Source organism: Bubalus kerabau, chromosome 1 (genome assembly GCF_029407905.1).
Source record: "Bubalus kerabau isolate K-KA32 ecotype Philippines breed swamp buffalo chromosome 1, PCC_UOA_SB_1v2, whole genome shotgun sequence".
Lineage (NCBI taxonomy): Eukaryota > Metazoa > Chordata > Mammalia > Artiodactyla > Bovidae > Bubalus > Bubalus kerabau.
This window is the reverse complement of record NC_073624.1, coordinates 54,379,381-54,398,104: the sequence shown is the minus strand read 5'-3', so window position 1 is coordinate 54,398,104 and position 18,724 is coordinate 54,379,381. Positions and strand designations below refer to the sequence as shown.

Below are 18,724 nucleotides of genomic sequence, written 5' to 3'. Positions count from 1 at the left end.
AAGTGAGATTCAGACTTTATAAATATGTATCATGGAGCCTATCAAGTAGTATAATGGTCCCTAATGGTTGTGGATATCATCATCATCATTTATTAACACTAGCATAATCACCATCAGTTAGAATGGAGGTGGAGTGTGTATTGGGTTTCCCTGGTAGCTCAGCTGGTAAAGAATCTGCCTGCAAAGCAGGAGACCCTGGTTCAATATGTGAGTCGGGAAGATCCCCTGGAGAAAGGAATGGCTACTCACTCCAGTATTCTGCCTGGAGAAGCCCCATGGCCAGAGGGGCCTGGTGGGCTACAGTCCATGCGGTTGCAAAGAGTCAGATATGACTGAACGACTGAACCCAGCACAGCGGGCATATTATGAACAAGTATCCTTTGAGCCATGAGAAATTATAATTGAGTATAGTTCTAATTGACATTAAAGATGGAGACAGAAAAGTAACAAAAAACAGATAACTAAAAAGAGGCAGGCAATATTGGGGTATTTGAATGAAGCCAGATCACTTTTATGGTTCAGCAGACCTATAGTTATTGCTATATAATAACTGATATTTACATTGGTGATTTGAATTACCAAAAGGTTTAAATGTGTTTATTATAGTATCTTTAAGAAAATAAACAGGTGATTAGGAAGATTGCTATCTAAAATGTTTAATGGTGAAGAATATTGATATATGTATGTATTAAATCTTGATGCCTATATGGAAAACTCAGTCATACAAAATAATTCGTATGCTTGAAGATTTCATGTAACAGATTTTTCTTTTAGGATTCAAAAGATCTTTAGTAAGGGCTTCCCAGGTGGTGCTGCTGCTGCTGCTGCTAAGTCACTTCAGTCGTGTCCGACTCTGTGTGACCCCATAGATGGGAGCCCACCAGGCTCCCCTGTCCCTGGGATTCTCCAGGCGAGAACACTGGAGTGGGTTGCCATTTCCTTATCCACCCAGGTGGTGCTATAGTTGTGAAGAATCTGCTTGCCAGTGCAGGAGACATAAGAGACACTGATCCCCAGGTGGGGAAGATCCCCTGGAGGAGGGCATGGGAACCCACTCCAGTATTCTTGCCTGGAGAATCCCATGGACAGGGAAGCCTGGCAGGCTACAGTCCATGGGGTTGCAAAGAGTTGGCAATGACTGGAGTGACGTAGCACACACACAAAATCTTTAGTATACATGTCTAATCTTGTTAAGAAAATTTGACCAGAATGTTAAACTCAGTACCTTGGGTGTTGTCACCTATTCAGTTCAGTTCAGTCGCTTAGTCATGTCCAACTCTTTGAGACCCTGTGGACTGTAGCACTCCAGGCCTCCCTGTCCATCACCAACTCCTGGAGCTTACTCAAACTCATGTCCATCGAGTTGGTGACGCCATCCAACCGTCTCATCCTCTGTCGTCCCCTTCTCCTCCTAGTTTCAGTCTTTCCCAGCATCAGCGTCTTTTCCAAGCAGTCAGTGCTTTGCATCAGGTGGCCAAAGTAGTAGAGTTTCAGCTTCACCATCAGTCCTTCCAATGAATATTCAGCGCTGATCTCCTTTAGGATTGACTGGTTTGATCTCCTTGCAGTCTAAGGGACTCTCAAGAGTCTTCTCCAACACAAAAGTTCAAAAGCATCAATTCTTTGGCGCTCAGCCTTCTTTATGGTCCAGCTCTCACATCCATACATGACTACTGGAAAAAACATAGCTTTGACTAGAGGGACCTTTGTCGGGAAAGTAATGTCTCTGCTTTTTAATATGCTGTCTAGGTTGGTCTAGCTTGTCCGTATTTACTTGAATACTAGCTACCACTTGTAAAATATAAATTTTATTCCCTGGAAATTTACTGTTCCTTTTCCCTTCAGAACTGATCTTTTGAGAATGGATATTAAGTGAAAAGAAATTGTTTTCTTAAGCTATTATAAAATTTAAAGAATAATATAAGGCTATGATTTAAGCTGTTTTATATTTTGGAGAGTTTATTTTCAAAAGCATTTAAGTTGTAAATTATTTTGCTTGTTTTTACATATATTTCTATTTAATTGAACATTACTTGCTGCAATAAATTATTTTCTTTCTTGTAGATCAGTGATATAGTGAACAGTGTGAAATCTGAACATACAGCCATGAAAGGAACTTCAGTGAAAAACAAACCAGATATCAAAGCATCAACTGATTCTAATGCCTCTTTGCATTCATCTTTGGCAGCTAATGCTTCTAATCATAATAGTTGTGTGGTGGATATGCTAAGGAAAAATGAAGGTATAAAGATGGCATTTTAAATAAAGCTAAAGCTTTTTATAATAATGATAGAGAATTTTAGAGTCTTTGAAAAAGTAGATGTTACATAGTTTGGATCCAGTTTCAAAAGATGATATATATTTACTATATTAACCCTAATTAAAATGATGTCATGATACCAAGCAAGAACTTACCTAAGTAGTGATGATTAGTTATTAACTACAGAATTTAAATGAGGCAAGCTCTCGTATGCCATTTGAGGTTGGCCAGCGTGTTCAATGTCACTGTTCCATTATTCTATTGTCCTAGTGCTTATTACTATCTGTAATTATTTATTTTGGGTCAGGATTTTGTCTGTCTTGTTCACATATATTTCCCAAGCACCCAGATCCATGCTTGACAAATCATAGTCACTAAATAAATAAATAAATAAATAAATATTTGTTTAGCAAATAACTATATTATCCTCAGAAGGATAGTTCATTTATGAGAATTGTTGATTAGCTTGTTGAATGCATGGAACAGCTTATAATTTGATGGCTCTTATATTTAAAAGATTTTAATTTGAATATTCTGATATCATTTGTGATATATTAGTTACCTCTGATTTCAGTATCTAAAATTACTTTATAAATCTTATTCTGATATATCCCTGGCATAGTAATACGTGGCTTCATTTTTAATTTGAAAAAATTGTGACAGTTAATAAAAAGCTAATCCCTCTTCAGTAAATAACAAGACAAATATTCTTTTTATTTCTATTTTTCCTTAAGAATCCATGGTAGATAAAAATAGTCAAGAAAAATAGTTTCCTATAGTTTTTCTGATTTCATTACTTGTGGAAGAGGAGAGACTTTGTTTTGTTGATTTGCTGATGTAAGCGACTCATTTGGTCAGAATTATAAAAGCTTGGTACTAGACATCAATTTAAATTTTTATAGTGATTTTCTATGTCCATCATGTAAAGAAGTTTACATTCTTGAAAACAAATATGAACTTTGAGATTTTAGGATCCTAATGTACTCTAAATCATGTACTCTAAATCCTACTTATAAGGCAGTTTGGATAAAATTAATATTAGGCAAATGGGGAAACGAGTGGTTATACAATGACAGCATCTGGCACATCATAGATATTCAAATATGTAAATGAATGGCTAGCTAGTCTCAGGTTAACAAGAGGAGATTGGGCTTTTCCTCCATAGGTTGGAGTAACTGGTATTTTTCAAAAGTGAAAGAGTGGCACGATTAGTTTTTGTTTTTTATTTTGGAAAGGACATTCTAGCCTCACCATCAGGAAGAGCTATTATAGGAGATGATTGGGAGACTTGTTAGAAAGAGATGCATAGAGACTAAAGCAGTGGGTGAGATGGAGAGGAGAGAATACATTAGTTCAGAGACTTTTAGAAAGTAGCAGCTATTAGACTAGGAAACTGGTTGTATATGAGAAATGAAAACAAGTCGAACATGACTCCCAGTTTTCTGGGTTGGATATTCGGTGGATGATGATACTCTTCATCACGATAAGAAATACAGAAGCAAGAACAGATTTGGGAATAAGATAGGTTCAACCTTGAACTTGCTGTTTTTGAGGCACTTGAGGAACATGTTGGTAAAGATTTCTAATGGACAGTTGGATACTTTGGTCTGGAGTCTAGACGGCAGTTCTTGGCTGGAAATACTAATTTCAAAGTTAAGAATATCTAATATCCACAAGAACAAGGACCTTCTCTGACTTGTTCACTGCTGGATTCTCAGGACCTGACACTGTACCTAGGACATACATAGTTGAGAGATGTATGATTTGTAAATGGTAGCTAAAGCACCAGGGAAATATGCAAAGGGAGACAAAATAGGGCTTGGAAAATACCTGCATTTAAAGAGTCATTTGAACAAGAGAAGTCAGCTAAAGAGATTGAAAAGGCTTCCCAAGAAGGTTAGGCAAAGAACCAAAAAAAATGGTATCATATTTTTTACCTCTGTAGTGGGTATTACCATTTATAACTATACATTTATAATGGTATCATATTTTTTACCTCTGTAGTGGGTATTACAATTTATAACTATACATTTATGATGCATACATGAGTGAATACAAGTCATAGACAGAAACAACTTCAAAAAAAAGTATGTGGTCAGCATTGTTTATATTACAGAGAGGTCAAGTAAATGAAAATTGATCAGTATCCCTTAGAGCTAAGTATCCCTGGACATTTGTCAGAGCCATTTCCTTAGAGTGGTGTGCTCAATCAGATTGGGGTGGTCAAGAAAGTAGACTGCTCTGAAGGAAAGTAGCAAGGGAAGATGGTGACTGGAGAGGACTTGATAATATGTATAGACTGAGGGCCAAAACTTCCACAGAAAAATTTGAAAACCCTGAAGAGAAAGGAATGATTGATAAGAGAGGACCCCAAAATATAGGGGAAGGAATGGGACCAAGAGCACAAGAGAATAGATTAAACTTACCTTAGGGGAGAAGTCATCTTCTGAAATGGAAGAGAAGACAGAGGGGCTGGGCACAGTCATAAATACATTTCTAGTTTAGGACAAGAGAAGGCAGAAAATGGGTGGCATTCATGCCTGATGACTTCTATTTCTTTCCCTAAAATGGAAGGCAAGGCCATTTGATCTATGGTTGAGTAGAGTTTAAGAACAGTGATTCAGGGTTTAGAATGGAGGAAGGAGCTGAGAAGTTAGACATCCATGGATATGATGCATTTTATTTTTCTAAATGTTGACATTTTATGCCTAATGGTTAAGTCATATGGCTGACATTTGTGGTGTTCATGTTTAATGATTTTAAAATTGAAAATGCTTAGAATTGGGTGACAAGAACTCTAAGATACAGCAGTTACTTGCAGATATTCATTTGTTAATAGTTAATCTTTTCCGTTTAATTTTAGGTCCTCACACTTCAGCAAATATAGGTGTTCTAAGTAGTTGCCTGGACTTAAGAACAGTAATCCCTGAAACTTCTGTATCCGGTACTGTTTCCAGCGCACAAACTATGGTAACCCAGCAGACCATTAAAACTGAATCATCCAGTACAAATGGGGCAGTTGTTAAAGATGAAACTTCACTAACAACATTCAGTACCAAAGCTGAAGGTTTGAAATGTGTTTCACATACTGTATTTTGAGCCATTTCTGTATAGAAATTCAGCAAACTTATTTGTTTCAGATGGGAATTGCATTTCATCTTAGATTGAATTGAATATAAAAAGATAAAGGCATTTCATTTAAAATCATTATATAATATATTCTCTGCTGCACTATAATACAGTCAGACTTTATCTTTCCTACCATGAGTTTATTCAGCAAAACTTTTTTTTCCTTAGAAAAGATTAGTTCTCTGCTATGGAGTAACAGTTCTTATAGCTTGATCAATTTCTGATTTTGTAAATTCTTATTTTATGATTTTGCAATAGGAATTGTATTTCATGTTTGACAAACATTCTCTGAAGTTCCAGCTAGTCATCAAATCCTTGAAAAATGAGCTTTGTGAATTAGTTCAAGTTAGAGGGTCCGTATTTCTAATTGTTGTGATTTTTTTCTCCCTCTGGCTATTTTTGCATATTTATAAGTTATATTTTAATGTGTCTGTTTGCTCAGTGCTTATATAAGTCTTATCTGATGAACTGTTTAATTTTTAGTTGATGAAACATGTGCACTACCTGCAACTAAGATAAGCCGTGTGGAGGCACATGCTGCCACGATGCCATTTTCTGTAAGTATATGCCCTGGAGATGAGACGTGCGCACAGGTGGCTAAAGATGCTTTAAATGCTGAGCAACTTCAACCTAAATTCAGGAAAAGGCTCTTGGGTATCCTCTTAGTAATTACTTGACACAGATTGAAAAATGGAAGCTTAAAGAGAAAAATGTTCACAGTAGAATCTTAAGTGGAAAAAGTTGGATAGAAAAATAATATATATAGTGCATTCCCAATTTTATTAAAAACACACAGTACATACATTCACATTCTCACATGAGTCCACACAAATCTACACTACAGTGCTAGATGATTTTCTTCAGGTTGTGGGGCCAAAGATAATTTTTACTTTATGTTTTCAGTCTTTTTCTATAATGTTAACTTTCATAATCGGAAATGTGTGTATATACATAGATATATGTATATATGTAAATTACTTAACAATTGAAAGAATAAAAGGACATGTTATAGAACATAAAACTTGAATGGTTTTATTGCTAGCTGCTTAATAGGAGAACAACAGAATATTGCAATCTTGAGTCAGACATACCTGTAGGATATCCTAATAATCTCTAACATTGGATTTTTTGGTGGAAGGCCAGAATTAGTCTGCCTGGTACCAAACTTAAATGCCAGGAATGTGCCTCACAAATATTATAGTAAGATTGTCTCAAGTGGATGAATAGGAGGATAATACATATATGTGGTTTTGCATGTTTTTAAATTATCAGTCATTTCAACTTTATTGCTTGAACAAGAGTTTTTATTTAACCTAACATTTACCATTTAGAACCTTCAAGAATAGTCTGTAGTTTTAGTTTTCTTTCAGTCATGATTCTGTGGATTTTGATCATGTCTTTACCTTCATCAGCTTTCACCTTTCCAGAATGTTAAGTGCTAGTGTTCTAATAACTCTTCTCAAAGAAGAATTATTAAAATGATTTTTTTCTCTTAAATCTGTTTTACAGTGCATCAGTTGGAATGGTATCTATAGTTGCAATTGGAGCCAGTTGTTTTATAAAAGTTGTTGAAGAGCGTTTTAACAAGTTTAAAGCTATTTCTCTTTTAAAAACCTTTAAGACTCTTCTGGTTAGCTCACTTTGTCATGTGTGATAGCCTCAATAACAAGTACTGTGAATTATAAGCATGTACCTCTGCTGTTATATATTTAAGACAGAAGTAAATAACTGAAGTACATATTTGTTTTGAGCTTCTGAAAACAGTGTCTCATTTATAACGAAGATGGTCTTAAAAAGGATAAGTATAATTCACTTATCACTAAAAGTAGTTTAAGGTTCAGGAAGTTTATTTGTTAAAGCAAGATAAAAATGTCAAACTGTTTAATCTGCTCCTCTTTAGTGTATGCTTAATTATATTCAAATTGCATTTTAGTTTTGAACATTTTTTCTCCTTTTAGGTTTGGAGAATCACAGGTATTTCAAGTGCAAAGATCACTGAATTTCTGCTAGTTGTTTTTGAATCTAGAAATAAGCCAGCTTGCAGTGAATTTTTCCTTATGTCACACTAAAGGGATTATTACATTTTCTGAGAGAGTCTCTGAAATGACAATGTTCTATAAAACAGCTGGCATTTTAATGTGTCACTGATTGGAAAGCATGCTAACTCCAGCTAGGTTGATAGCACAGAGCTACTGACTTGGAGAATGCCTGTCACTCCCTGTGTTTGAATTGGCATCCCTGTCTCACTGTCAGTTGACCTAATCTGTTAAGAGTTTATTTACTTATGAGCTATTAATGTTGTGGCGTTTACCCATATACGTACTTGTAGATCACTGCATGGAGTTATTAAATCTTGGTATTTCTTGTATGTTCAGTAAGAGTCTTCATAAATTTTTCTTTCTCTGAAATTAGAAAGAGACTCCCTCAAATCCGGTGGCCATGGTGAAAGCAGGAGAACGACAGTGGTGTGACGTAGGAATTTTTAAAAATAATACAGCTTTGGTGAGCCAGTTTTATTTGCTGCCAAAAGGGAAGCAAAGCATTTCAAAGGTAGCTATTGACGTGTTTTCTACACTGTTAGTTATAAGCCTCAAACATGGAACTTTAAGAAGTAAGCCTGATTCAGGACATTTGAATGAGTGAAATTGCGATCTGTTTAGTACCTATAATTAAGAGTTTATATTAGTTATTGTATTCTTTTTTAAGGCTCTGTTTATAGAATATATCACAAGCAGGTTATTTTAAAAAGTCTTATACACTCATTGGGCTAGGTTTTGAGTCATAAATGATACAGTCTGGCCAGTACAGATAAAGATTTCTTGAAGTATCTCTAATGTTGTTACCTGGAGAGTTTAGAACGGAACTTTTTTTTAACTTAGAACTTTTGTTAGTCCCAATTTCATAATTTAAGAAATGTTAAGCCCTTAACACTATTGAATACAGTGAGGACCTTATATAGATAGAGACATTAACCTTCTAAGAATTATGAAATAGATAACAGCTCCAAAGCATACTGAACTAATTTTTTTCTGGAATGGGAATTGCAGAGAGGGAATTGCCAACAAAATGGATATTCAGGTTTGAATCTCCCAAAGATCTTACAAATGGAGAATATAACATTTATCATTATATTTTAGTTTCTCTAATACTACTTTCTGGTGTCCCACTTTTACATATTGAATCTTCCAATTCCTAGCAAAAATAGACATCCTGATTAATATTGTGTTAGTATTATGCCTAACAAAATTTCTGGCTGTAGTTTGATTTCATATATATGGAAATACCTGTATCTAAGGGCCTGGTAGCTATCTGTCTTTCCCAGAAGAAGGAAACATATAGTAAACTTGAGTTTGAGTTATCAGTTTCAGCGCTTGACAGTGTGACCTTGGGCAAATCACTTGTTTAACCTCGCCGAGCCTCAGTTTCCTCATCTGTGAAATGAAGTAACTCCCTTAAAAATGGGATGAAATATTGGCACTGTTTCACAGTGATGTAGTGATGTAAAAACTGTTTGAAAGTTGTAGGTGTTATGAGCTTCCTATCTAGAGTATGCAATCTGGTTATTTAATTTAATATTTATTCAGTATCTGCTGAATATTAATTTTTTAAATGCTCTGTGCTGGCATGCTAGTTGTTCCTTTTCTATCAAGCTTGCTTGCCGATGTCCAAAAGGTATCATTCCTGGCTAGACTGACAGTAAATCTTCTGAGATTTTTATTCCAAGTTAAATTTACATGGAGATAGTTGTTACTTTGTTAATAGTGGTTAGTTTTTTTCTCTTTTCTCTGTATTCTTGATGTGCAGAATACCTTTATATTTCTTTTTATAACCAGTGACTCTCAACTGGAAAGGCACTTTTCCTCTGGATGAGAATCACCAATTTATGGGCTTATTTACTTTTGTTTTGAGGGGGTTCATTCCATATATGAAAGAGGAAAATAAATAATGTTCACTACAACCCTAAAACTTAATTCAGTCTTTAAAAGTTTTGTTATTCAATGAAAAATAATTAATTGCATCTTTTCTTTGACTTTTGCATATATTACATTTTAGATAGGAAATGCAGACGTACCTGACTACAGTTTACTTAAGAAACAAGATCTTGTTCCAGGCACAGGATACAGATTCAGGGTTGCTGCCATCAATGGTTGTGGAATAGGCCCTTTCAGCAAAATCAGTGAATTTAAAACTTGTATTCCCGGTTTTCCTGGAGCTCCTTCTGCGGTCAGAATTTCAAAGGTGAGACATCAGATCAAGACTTAATGATTTAAATTGCTGAAACGTTGTACATGAAGTAAAACTATCAATTTAAAGATTCCTTTTAAATGAGAGATATCTAAAAGGGGTGGGTTAAATTTTTTAAAAATATTTTTTGCTAATCACTCATGATATATATTTATTTTAAATATTTTAATTTATTTGGCTGTGCTGAGTCTTTTTTAAATTATTTATTTATTTTTGGCAGTGCTAGGTCTTTGTTGCTGCATGGGCTTTTCTCTAGTTATGGTGAGTGGGGGCTACTCTCCCATTACGGTGAGCGGGCTTCTCATCATGATCGCGTCTCTTTTTGTGGAGCATGGGCTCTAGGGCCCAGGGTCTTCATTTGTGGCACATGGGCTCAGTAGTTGCAGCTCGTGGGCTCTAGAGTGCTCAGTAGTTGTGTGTACTGAGTCTTAGTTGCAACAGGTAGGATCTTGTTCCCTGACCAGGGATCAACCTGGGCCCCCTGCATTGGGAGTACAGAGTCTTAGCCACTGGACTACCAGAGAAGTCCTCATTCGTGATATTTTAAAAATTTATTTATTTTTAATTGGAGGGTAATTGCTTTACAATGTTGTGTTGGTGTCTTTTATACATCATCATGAATCAGCCATAGGTATACACATGTCCCCTCCCTCCTGAACCTCTCTCCACTGCCCACCCCCACTTCCCACCCCTCTAGATTATCACAGAGCTCCAGGCTGATTTCCCTGTAACCTCCCATTAGCTATTGGTTTTACACATGGTAATGTATATATTTCAGTGCTGCTTTCTCAATTAGTCCCACACTCTCCTTCCCCTGCTCTATCCATAAGTCTGTTTTCAATGTCTGAGTCTCTCCTCCTGCCCTACAAATAGGTTCATCAATACAATTTTTCTAGATTCCATCAGTTCAGTTCAGTTCCTCAGTTGTGTCTGACTCTTTGTGACCCCATAGATTGTAGCAAACCAGGCCTCCCTGTCCATCGCCAACTTCTGGAGCCTACTCAAACTCATGTCCATCGAGTTGGTGATGCCATCCAACCATCTTATCCTCTATTGTCCCCTTCTCCTCCCACCTTCAATCTTTCCCAGCATCAGGGTCTTTTCAAATGAGTCAGTTCTTCACATCTGGTGGCCAAAGTATTGGAGTTTCAGCTTCAGCATCAGTCCTTCCAATGAATATTCAGGACTGATTTCTTTTAGATATGTGTTAATATATGATATTTGTTTTTCTGTTTCTGACTTACTTCACTCTGTATAACAGGCTCTAGGTTTATCTACCTTACTAGAACTGACTCAAATTCATTCCTTTTTATGGCTTAATAATATTCCACTGTACATATATGCCATAACTTCTTTTATCCATTCTGAACAACATCTAGGGTGCTTCTATGTCCTGGCTATTGTCAGTAGTGCTCCAGTGAACATTAGGGTACATGTGTCTTTTTCAATTATGATTTTCTCAGGGTATTGCCCAGTAGTGGGACTAAAAAATGCTCAACATTGCATATTATTCAGTTCAGTTCAGTCACTCAGTCGTGTCCGACTCTTTGCAACCCCATGAATCGCAGCACACCAGGCCTCCCTGTCCATCACCAACTCCCGGTGTTCACTCAAACTCACGTCCATCGAGTCGGTGATGCCATCCAGCCATCTCATCCTCTGTCGTCCCCTTCTCCTCCTGTCCCCAGTCCCTCCCAGCATCAGAGTCTTTTCCAGTGAGTCAACTCTACGCATGAGGTGGCCAAAGTACTGGAGTTTCAGCTTTAGCATCATTCCTTCCAAAGAAATCCCAGGGCTGATCTCCTTCAGAATGGACTGGTTGGATCTCCTTGCACTCCAAGGGACTCTCAAAGAGTCTTCTCCAACACCACAGTTCTAAAGCATCAATTATTCGGTGCTCAGCTTTCTTCACAGTCCAACTCTCACATCCATACATGACCACTGGAAAAACCATAGCCTTGACTAGACGGACCTTTGTTGGCAAAGTAATGTCTCTGCTTTTGAATATGCTATCTAGGTTGGTCATAACTTTCCTTCTAAGGAGTAAGCGTCTTTTAATTTCATGGCTGCAGTCACCGTCTGCAGTGATTTTGGAGCCCCCCAAAATAAAGTCTGACGCTGTTTCCACTTTCCCCATCTATTTCCCATGAAGGGATGGGACCAGATGCCATGATCTTTGTTTTCTAAATGTTGAGCTTTAAGCCAACTTTTTCACTCTCCTCTTTCACTTTCATCAAGAGGCTCTTTAGTTCCTCTTCACCTTCTGCCATAAGGGTGGTGTCATCTGCATATCTGAGGTTATTGATATTTCTCCTGGCAATCTTGATTCCAGCTTGTGCTTCTTCCAGCCCAGCGTTTCTCATGATGTACTCTGCATAGAAGTTAAATAAGTAGGGTGACAATATACAGCCTTGACGTACTCCTTTTCTATTTGCTTATTATTAGAGAAATGCAAATCAAAACTACAATGATGTATCACCTCACACTGGTCAGAATGGCCATCATCAAAAAATCTACAAATAATAAATGCTGGAGAGGATGTGCAGAAAAGGGAACCCTCTTGTGCTCTTGGTCGGAATGTAAATTTATACAGCCACTTGGAGAACAATATGGAGATTTCTTAAAAAACTAGGAATAAAACTACTGTATGATCCAGCAATTCCACTACTGGGCATGATATTTTTAAGGGCACAAATTTCAAGCAGAATTATAGCATCCAGATTTGGAAAGTCAGGGAGATCTGTGTATGCTTCTTATATTAATTTTGTTCTTGTTATAGAAACGAAAAGTATTATGCTAGAGAATTTTAATGTGTGTGTTCAGTCGCTCATTCATGTCTGACTCTTTGCCACCCCATGGACTGTAGCCTGCCAGGCTCCCCTGTCCATGAACTTTCCCAGGCATGAATACTGGATTGGGTTGCCATTTCCTACCCTTCCTAGTTGGGAAGGGGATCTTCCCAGCTCAAGGATCAATCTTGTGTCTCTTGCATCTCTGCTATTGGCAGGCAGATTTTCACCACTGTGCCACCTGGCTTTTAATTGGATTATATTTTATCCTAAGGTCATACCTCTGTTTAGAGAAGAAAAGGTCTGCTTTCAGATAAGAAAGATCTCGTTCTTTGGGTGTACAGGCAGACATTTAAGCCTAGTTATGCTTTTTAAAAGGGCATAAATTAAACATTATAGATCCAGTTAAGGTAAATTTTTAAAAATTAGCAACAAAAGTTGTAACATCTGATACAGTTACTTTAGTGAAAAGCATCTTGTGTTCTAAAGATAACATAGTAAGTGCTATTAGAGAAAACTTCAGAACCTTTATCTGTTTTTGTTTTTCTGCTCTCTTCAAGAATGTCGAGGGCATCCATCTTTCCTGGGAACCTCCAACTTCACCTTCTGGAAATATTTTGGAATATTCAGCCTACTTGGCTATCCGCACAGCACAAATACAAGATAATCCAAGTCAACTTGTGTTTATGAGGATTTATTGTGGTCTTAAGACATCATGTATAGTAACTGCTGGGCAGCTTGCAAATGCACATATTGATTATACATCCAGGCCTGCCATTGTGTTCAGGATATCAGCAAAGAATGAAAAGGGATATGGACCAGCTACACAAGTTCGATGGCTTCAAGGTAACAATAAAAAAGCACCTTTAAATTGATTTTCTTTTTTTTTTTTTTACTGAAGCTATTGTGATGATTATTTATTAGTAACTGGTTTTGGAGATTTGTCATTTAAAAGAATATTCTCTGACTGTATTTCTAGCAGTTATGAATTTGAGTTTGTAAGTTGTTCTTAAAATGTATTTGCTCAATTCTAGATCCAAATAAAAATAGAAAAGAAGCAAAGCCTCTCTGAAAATCAGTATATGAATTCTTCCCTATAGTTATAGCTCTATTATAAAGAAAAATAGTAAAATTAAGATAAAAGCTAAAGGCTTTATTACCCCAATATCTTTTATAAAGGCCATGTAACTCAGTCATCCTAGAGTTATTGAGATGATTCTAGTAACTGGCTGTTATACACTGTGCTGTCTTATATGGTAAATGTTACCTACACTGAAAAGGTCCAGTCTTTGAGTACTCCCTCTCACTTTATTCTATATGAGCAGTGGTCCTCTAGCAACTATCTTCTACTGGACAATATTTGTAATACTGATTTTAGGAGCCATTTGATTCATTTCTTTGTTTATCTACAGTTAGCACAGAGCTTAAGAAATTAAAAAAAAGAAAGAAGCAAGTTCAGAAACTCTGCTTTGGAATTTTTATCATTTTCCAAGAATCATGGCAACATACAAAAAGATTAATGGGTTTTCTCGATTCATACCAGGTTGATATATTGAAATATATTTTTGGCCAAAGCACTTACCTGGCCCTCAGTTTCCTGATTAATAGATGAGGGAGTTAAAAAAAAGTTTACCTTTAAGGTACCTTTCAGCACTTAAATTCAGTATGTTCATTAAAAGTGAAGTTTATCCCTAAATATTTTAACATCTGTCTTAATGGATCTAATTTTGCTTTTGCTGAAATTAAAATGTTCATAATTAAAAATTCAGAGTTTTTTGTCCTCCTTATCACAGAAAGAAAGAAGCACCTTAACAGGACATGAGTTTTGAAATAGTGTTTTAAACATTTGTAAGATTTTTGTAAATGCTCTAAATGTTTTATTTTTGCATTGTTTTTACCTTGAAATTGTATAAACTTTTTTACAACTGAAATATAAGCATTAGACAGCTTACTCAGGTTCCACTACAACCTTAAAGATACATATAGGCATTATGGAAAGTCTGCTACAGGTGACTTGTTTTAAACCTTTTAGGAATTTCATGGTTCCACTGTCTATTCGAATCCAGAATAAATATGTAGAGCAATAATTGCAGAAAAGACATTTCAGACTAAGCTGCAGTAACTGCAGGAGCACAGGTCTGTCCTTTTTATATCATGTAACCTTTTGCCAGTTGAGGTTGACTGAGTAGCTATGTCCTCAAACTTCATGTATAATACTCCCAGCAAAGATGGATTTAATTGTGCAGAACTGATATGTATGTATGTTCCAGTTACTAATTTAAAGTGTATAGAATATTTTAATATATAATTTTTGTAAAGAACTGGGATTTTTATACTACGGTATTTGTAATTAATGTGTCTTCACTAATTAAGTTTCTCTTGAAGAAAATATGCAAACTGTTAGACACGTATTGAGAGATTTCCAAACTCTAAAGGTAAAATAAATGCACTACTGTGGTGTTGTTAGAATACCTTTTTTGTGGCTATATGAATCCTTGATCTCTAAATGTGTACTTTACAAACAGTGTTTACAAGGAGCTTCTCTGGTTTGTTAGCCCAGCACCTGCCTTGGTGAGAGCTTCATTCTGCATTTGTTTAACTCATATGCATTGCTTTTGGCATATGCTTGCTTTTTGCACTAGTAGAATTTTAACTTACCTCATTATTATGTTTGTAATCATTTGTATAGCTTCCATAATATGTCTGATATAGGCTAAAGAAGTACTTAACCAAAGTTAAAATAAATGGTAAGCAATTTTGCACATATTAAATGCTAGGGTTTGTTGTATATGTGTGTATGTTTAATTATAAAAAGAGTAAGAATGGAAAGTTACAGTAAGTATATATTTCAAGCCCAGTCATTTTATAATCTACTTGCTTTATTAGGAAAAGGTCTGGCTTTTAACCCCTTATTCTCATTAAGGATTAACAGTTTGTTAATCAAACTGCATTAACAGTTTGCATCTTGAAGCACTTCTCTTAATGATAAGGAATAAGTTGACTTTAAGCAAAGAATAGAATATTTGAGTGTGTACATTTCTAACTATTTAGTATTTTGTTTTTTAGTTTACTTTGCTTAAATGCCTCTTCTGTTCCAGACTAGCAGGTGAATATGAACCTGTGGTTCTAAAATATGTCTTATTTTCTAGAGTGAAAGGCAGTCTTTGTATACCAAGGGATTTACTTTGAGAATTAGCCCAAATTCTTAACATTTTTTTTTATAATTGTACATTAACTTCTAGTCATATTTATCCCTTTGATAAATGGTTGGTGACTGAAAGATGCCATAGAGAAATCTCTGTGGCTTGGACATTAATAGTTAATAAAAGATCATTGAGCTATATGTTTATGAACAGAATGGATGGAGATAAATAATAGGAGAAGTGCATTTAGCTTCTTATGATTTGCACATTTTCTAAGTGAAGATCCTCTGGTGTTGCAGTGGGTTATAACATGCAGATATCTTTCGTAAGAGGATTTACACTGAGTTAAATTACTTTCTTTACTCCCCCTAGCTGAATAAGCAATTCAGATGTACAAGTCTTTGTGCCACAATCCTCCTGGACTCTGCAGCTTTGGTTCACATAGTAGTAAAAAGATTTTTCTGTAGCACGCTCTTAGAATTATGTTTTCTAAAATATTGTACTGACTTCATTTTAGTTTAGTAAACTTTCTGGCAACTCAACTAGAAGTAGGGTATTATAAACTCACTTTTACCCGCATTAAAAAAAAAAAAAAAAAACCAGAAATAATCTGATTGCATGTATGAGCGAGCCCCTGCTCCCTCTAACCCAATCGCATAAATATAATCATCTGTAAGAAGGTTAAACTGTTGATCCATTATTTCAAAGACTTGTAGACTAGCAGAGTTTTGTTGCAGAGATATGGTCTATAGAACTGGAGATATTTTTAAAATTGCAGCATTTGTAGCATAAAAATAACTTGTAACATTGGATATGAAGAGATTATTCGTATTTAAAAGTATTGTAGTCGTCTGATCTTAAATGAAGTAGGTTACAAAATAGACTTGGTCCTTGACCATTGAAGGTATAAGTAACTGACAGTTATGTTTTCCAAGACTAATTTTAGGCAGTTTTATGTACTGTGTACCAGTGACATGTCAAATAAAGCACCTTCTCTACTGTAACCAGTTACAGGTGTTATTTATTTTGAATTACGTGGAAGAAAAATTAGTGATGGCATAGTAAATCTGTAGAAATGTTGATTTTGTATAAATCACTTAAAATGATATAGGCAATCTTGTAAATAATGTTGCTGTTAGTTGTTTAGTCGCTAAGTCATGTCCAACTCTTTGCGACCCCATGGACTGCAGCACACCTTTTCCTGCACTATCTCCCAGAGTTTGCTCCAACTCATGTCCATTCTGTTGATGATGCCATCCAACCATGTTATCCTCTGTTGCCCCCTTCTCCTTCTGCCCTCAATCTTTCCCAGAATCAGGGTCTTTTCCATTGAGGCAGCTTTTTGCATCAGGTGGTCAAAGTATTGGAACTTCAGCATCAGCATCCTTCCAGTGAATATTCAGAGTTGATTTCCTTTAGGATTGACTGGTTTGGTCTTGCTGTCCAAGGGACTCTCAAGAGTCTTCTCCAGCACCACAATTCAAAAGCATCAGTTTTTTGGCACATAAAGAATAAAATGTGTCTAAAAACTTGTTTATGAGTTAGTAGATTGTGTTTGGGAGTCATTTTCTGATACAAATATAAAGCTTCTCTAAACTTTATTGTAGCTAAACTAGTATGCTTGAAAGTAAAAAAGCAAATGGCTGCAAGAAACAGATTAACCTAGTTGTCCCATTCCTTTTTTTTTTTTTTGGTCTTGTTTACTTTTAATATTTTTTCTTTGTGCTTTTCATTTTAATTCATAGCAGCCTGTCTTCTGTCCTAGCTGCTCCATCAAAATGGCTGTAGCAAAGGTCAGGAATAACATCTCATTTCCCAAATCCGGTGAATTGTTTCATTGTACTTAATCTTATCATTTGAAACTTTAACCACTTTAAACTTGACACTTGCACCTTTTTTTAGCTTCTGTCAAACTGTCCCCTCTGTCTTCTTATGTACCTCCTCTGTCTGCAGTCCTCTTTTCCACTCTCACCTGTCTCCAGAGATTCACGTAAATGTTGCCAATATGATGAAGCCTTTCCTGACACAATTTATTTCTAGGGAGATTTGACTCCTTTTTCCTGTGCCCCCACTGCCCTTTGTTCAGTCTTGTCATAGCAGCCTAAAAGCTGTTGTGCCCTTGTCAGCATTGTTCCTCTCCCTCTGCCAGGTGGTAGGTCTCTAGGGCAGAGACTGGGTCTTTATCTCTCTTCCATATCAGCCATTTAGCTGGTACTTAAATATTTTAACAAATGATTAAAGAAAATTGTCTCTTTCCATACTCCCCCTCCTCTTCTCAAATGGCATCAAAGTGCAAGGGAGGCTTTCAAAGGGAAAGAGATTTTAGCAGATTTAATAAGCTTCTGGAGGAAATACAAGCTCCACCTTTGTCTTACTCTACCCTGCTGTTACTTAAGTTCCTAAGAGAAGTTCTGAGATAAGTAAGAGATATATTACTATGTATTTATTAGGCTAAAAATGATTTAATAGGGGTGTGTATAGATATCAAGAGGGATTCTTTGATCTAAAAAGATATGAGCATTTAGTGAAATCGGTTGGCATTACTAGATAATGATTTTTAATGATCAGGATTTCCAGTGATTTTGGATGATAAGGAAAATGAGCTAAAAATATTTCCAAAGTCAGTCTCTGATTTCCACATAGGAAAGCCATGGACAGTTGTCTAGAAGAAGCTATCTACCTATTTAATACGTAAGCACAGGGAGCTGCTGAAGGACACAGAGCCCCAGCATACTGCACTGGAGTCTGTCAGGCCACAGTGGTCACCTCTAAGCTTCCAGGACAGAGGATTTTTACTTGAAAATAAAATGACAGTGGCACACCTTCCTTCCACGTTTCCCAGTTATACTTGGGAGTTCTTATATAGTTACGCATTTCTATAACTCAGAAAAGACTTTTTAAAAATCAAGCCTGGAAAAACATGAACTACAGCATTCTGGGGAGGAACAATTAATTCTAAAAACTGAACGATGAAAGAAAAAGCTATACCAGCCTCCTTATCCAAAATAGATTTCTGTATCTTCTATTTCTGTATCTGTATATGTTAAAAAATAAATGTTTATTTTTGAACAAAGAGTTCAATTCAATTACTCTTTGAACAAAGAGTAATCTGTCCACTAGCAATTCATGGTCCAGCAAATGTCCAGCTCTGACCAAGG

At 36.0% G+C, this 18,724-nt stretch overlaps 1 protein-coding gene across 1 annotated transcript in view; it reads left to right on the top strand.

Moving 5' to 3' along the window:
- HCFC2 (host cell factor C2) overlaps nt 1-15,398 on the top strand; it is a 45,421-nt gene extending 30,023 nt beyond the window's left edge. Inside the window, exons 10-15 of the mRNA XM_055575033.1 lie at nt 2,065-2,242; nt 5,124-5,327; nt 5,873-5,946; nt 7,802-7,939; nt 9,443-9,628; nt 12,984-15,398. Coding sequence (XP_055431008.1) covers nt 2,065-2,242; nt 5,124-5,327; nt 5,873-5,946; nt 7,802-7,939; nt 9,443-9,628; nt 12,984-13,298 — 1,095 coding nt within the window. The 3' untranslated portion in view covers nt 13,299-15,398. The remainder of the gene's footprint in view (nt 1-2,064; nt 2,243-5,123; nt 5,328-5,872; nt 5,947-7,801; nt 7,940-9,442; nt 9,629-12,983) is intronic.
- The last annotated feature ends 3,326 nt before the right edge of the window (nt 15,399-18,724 follow it).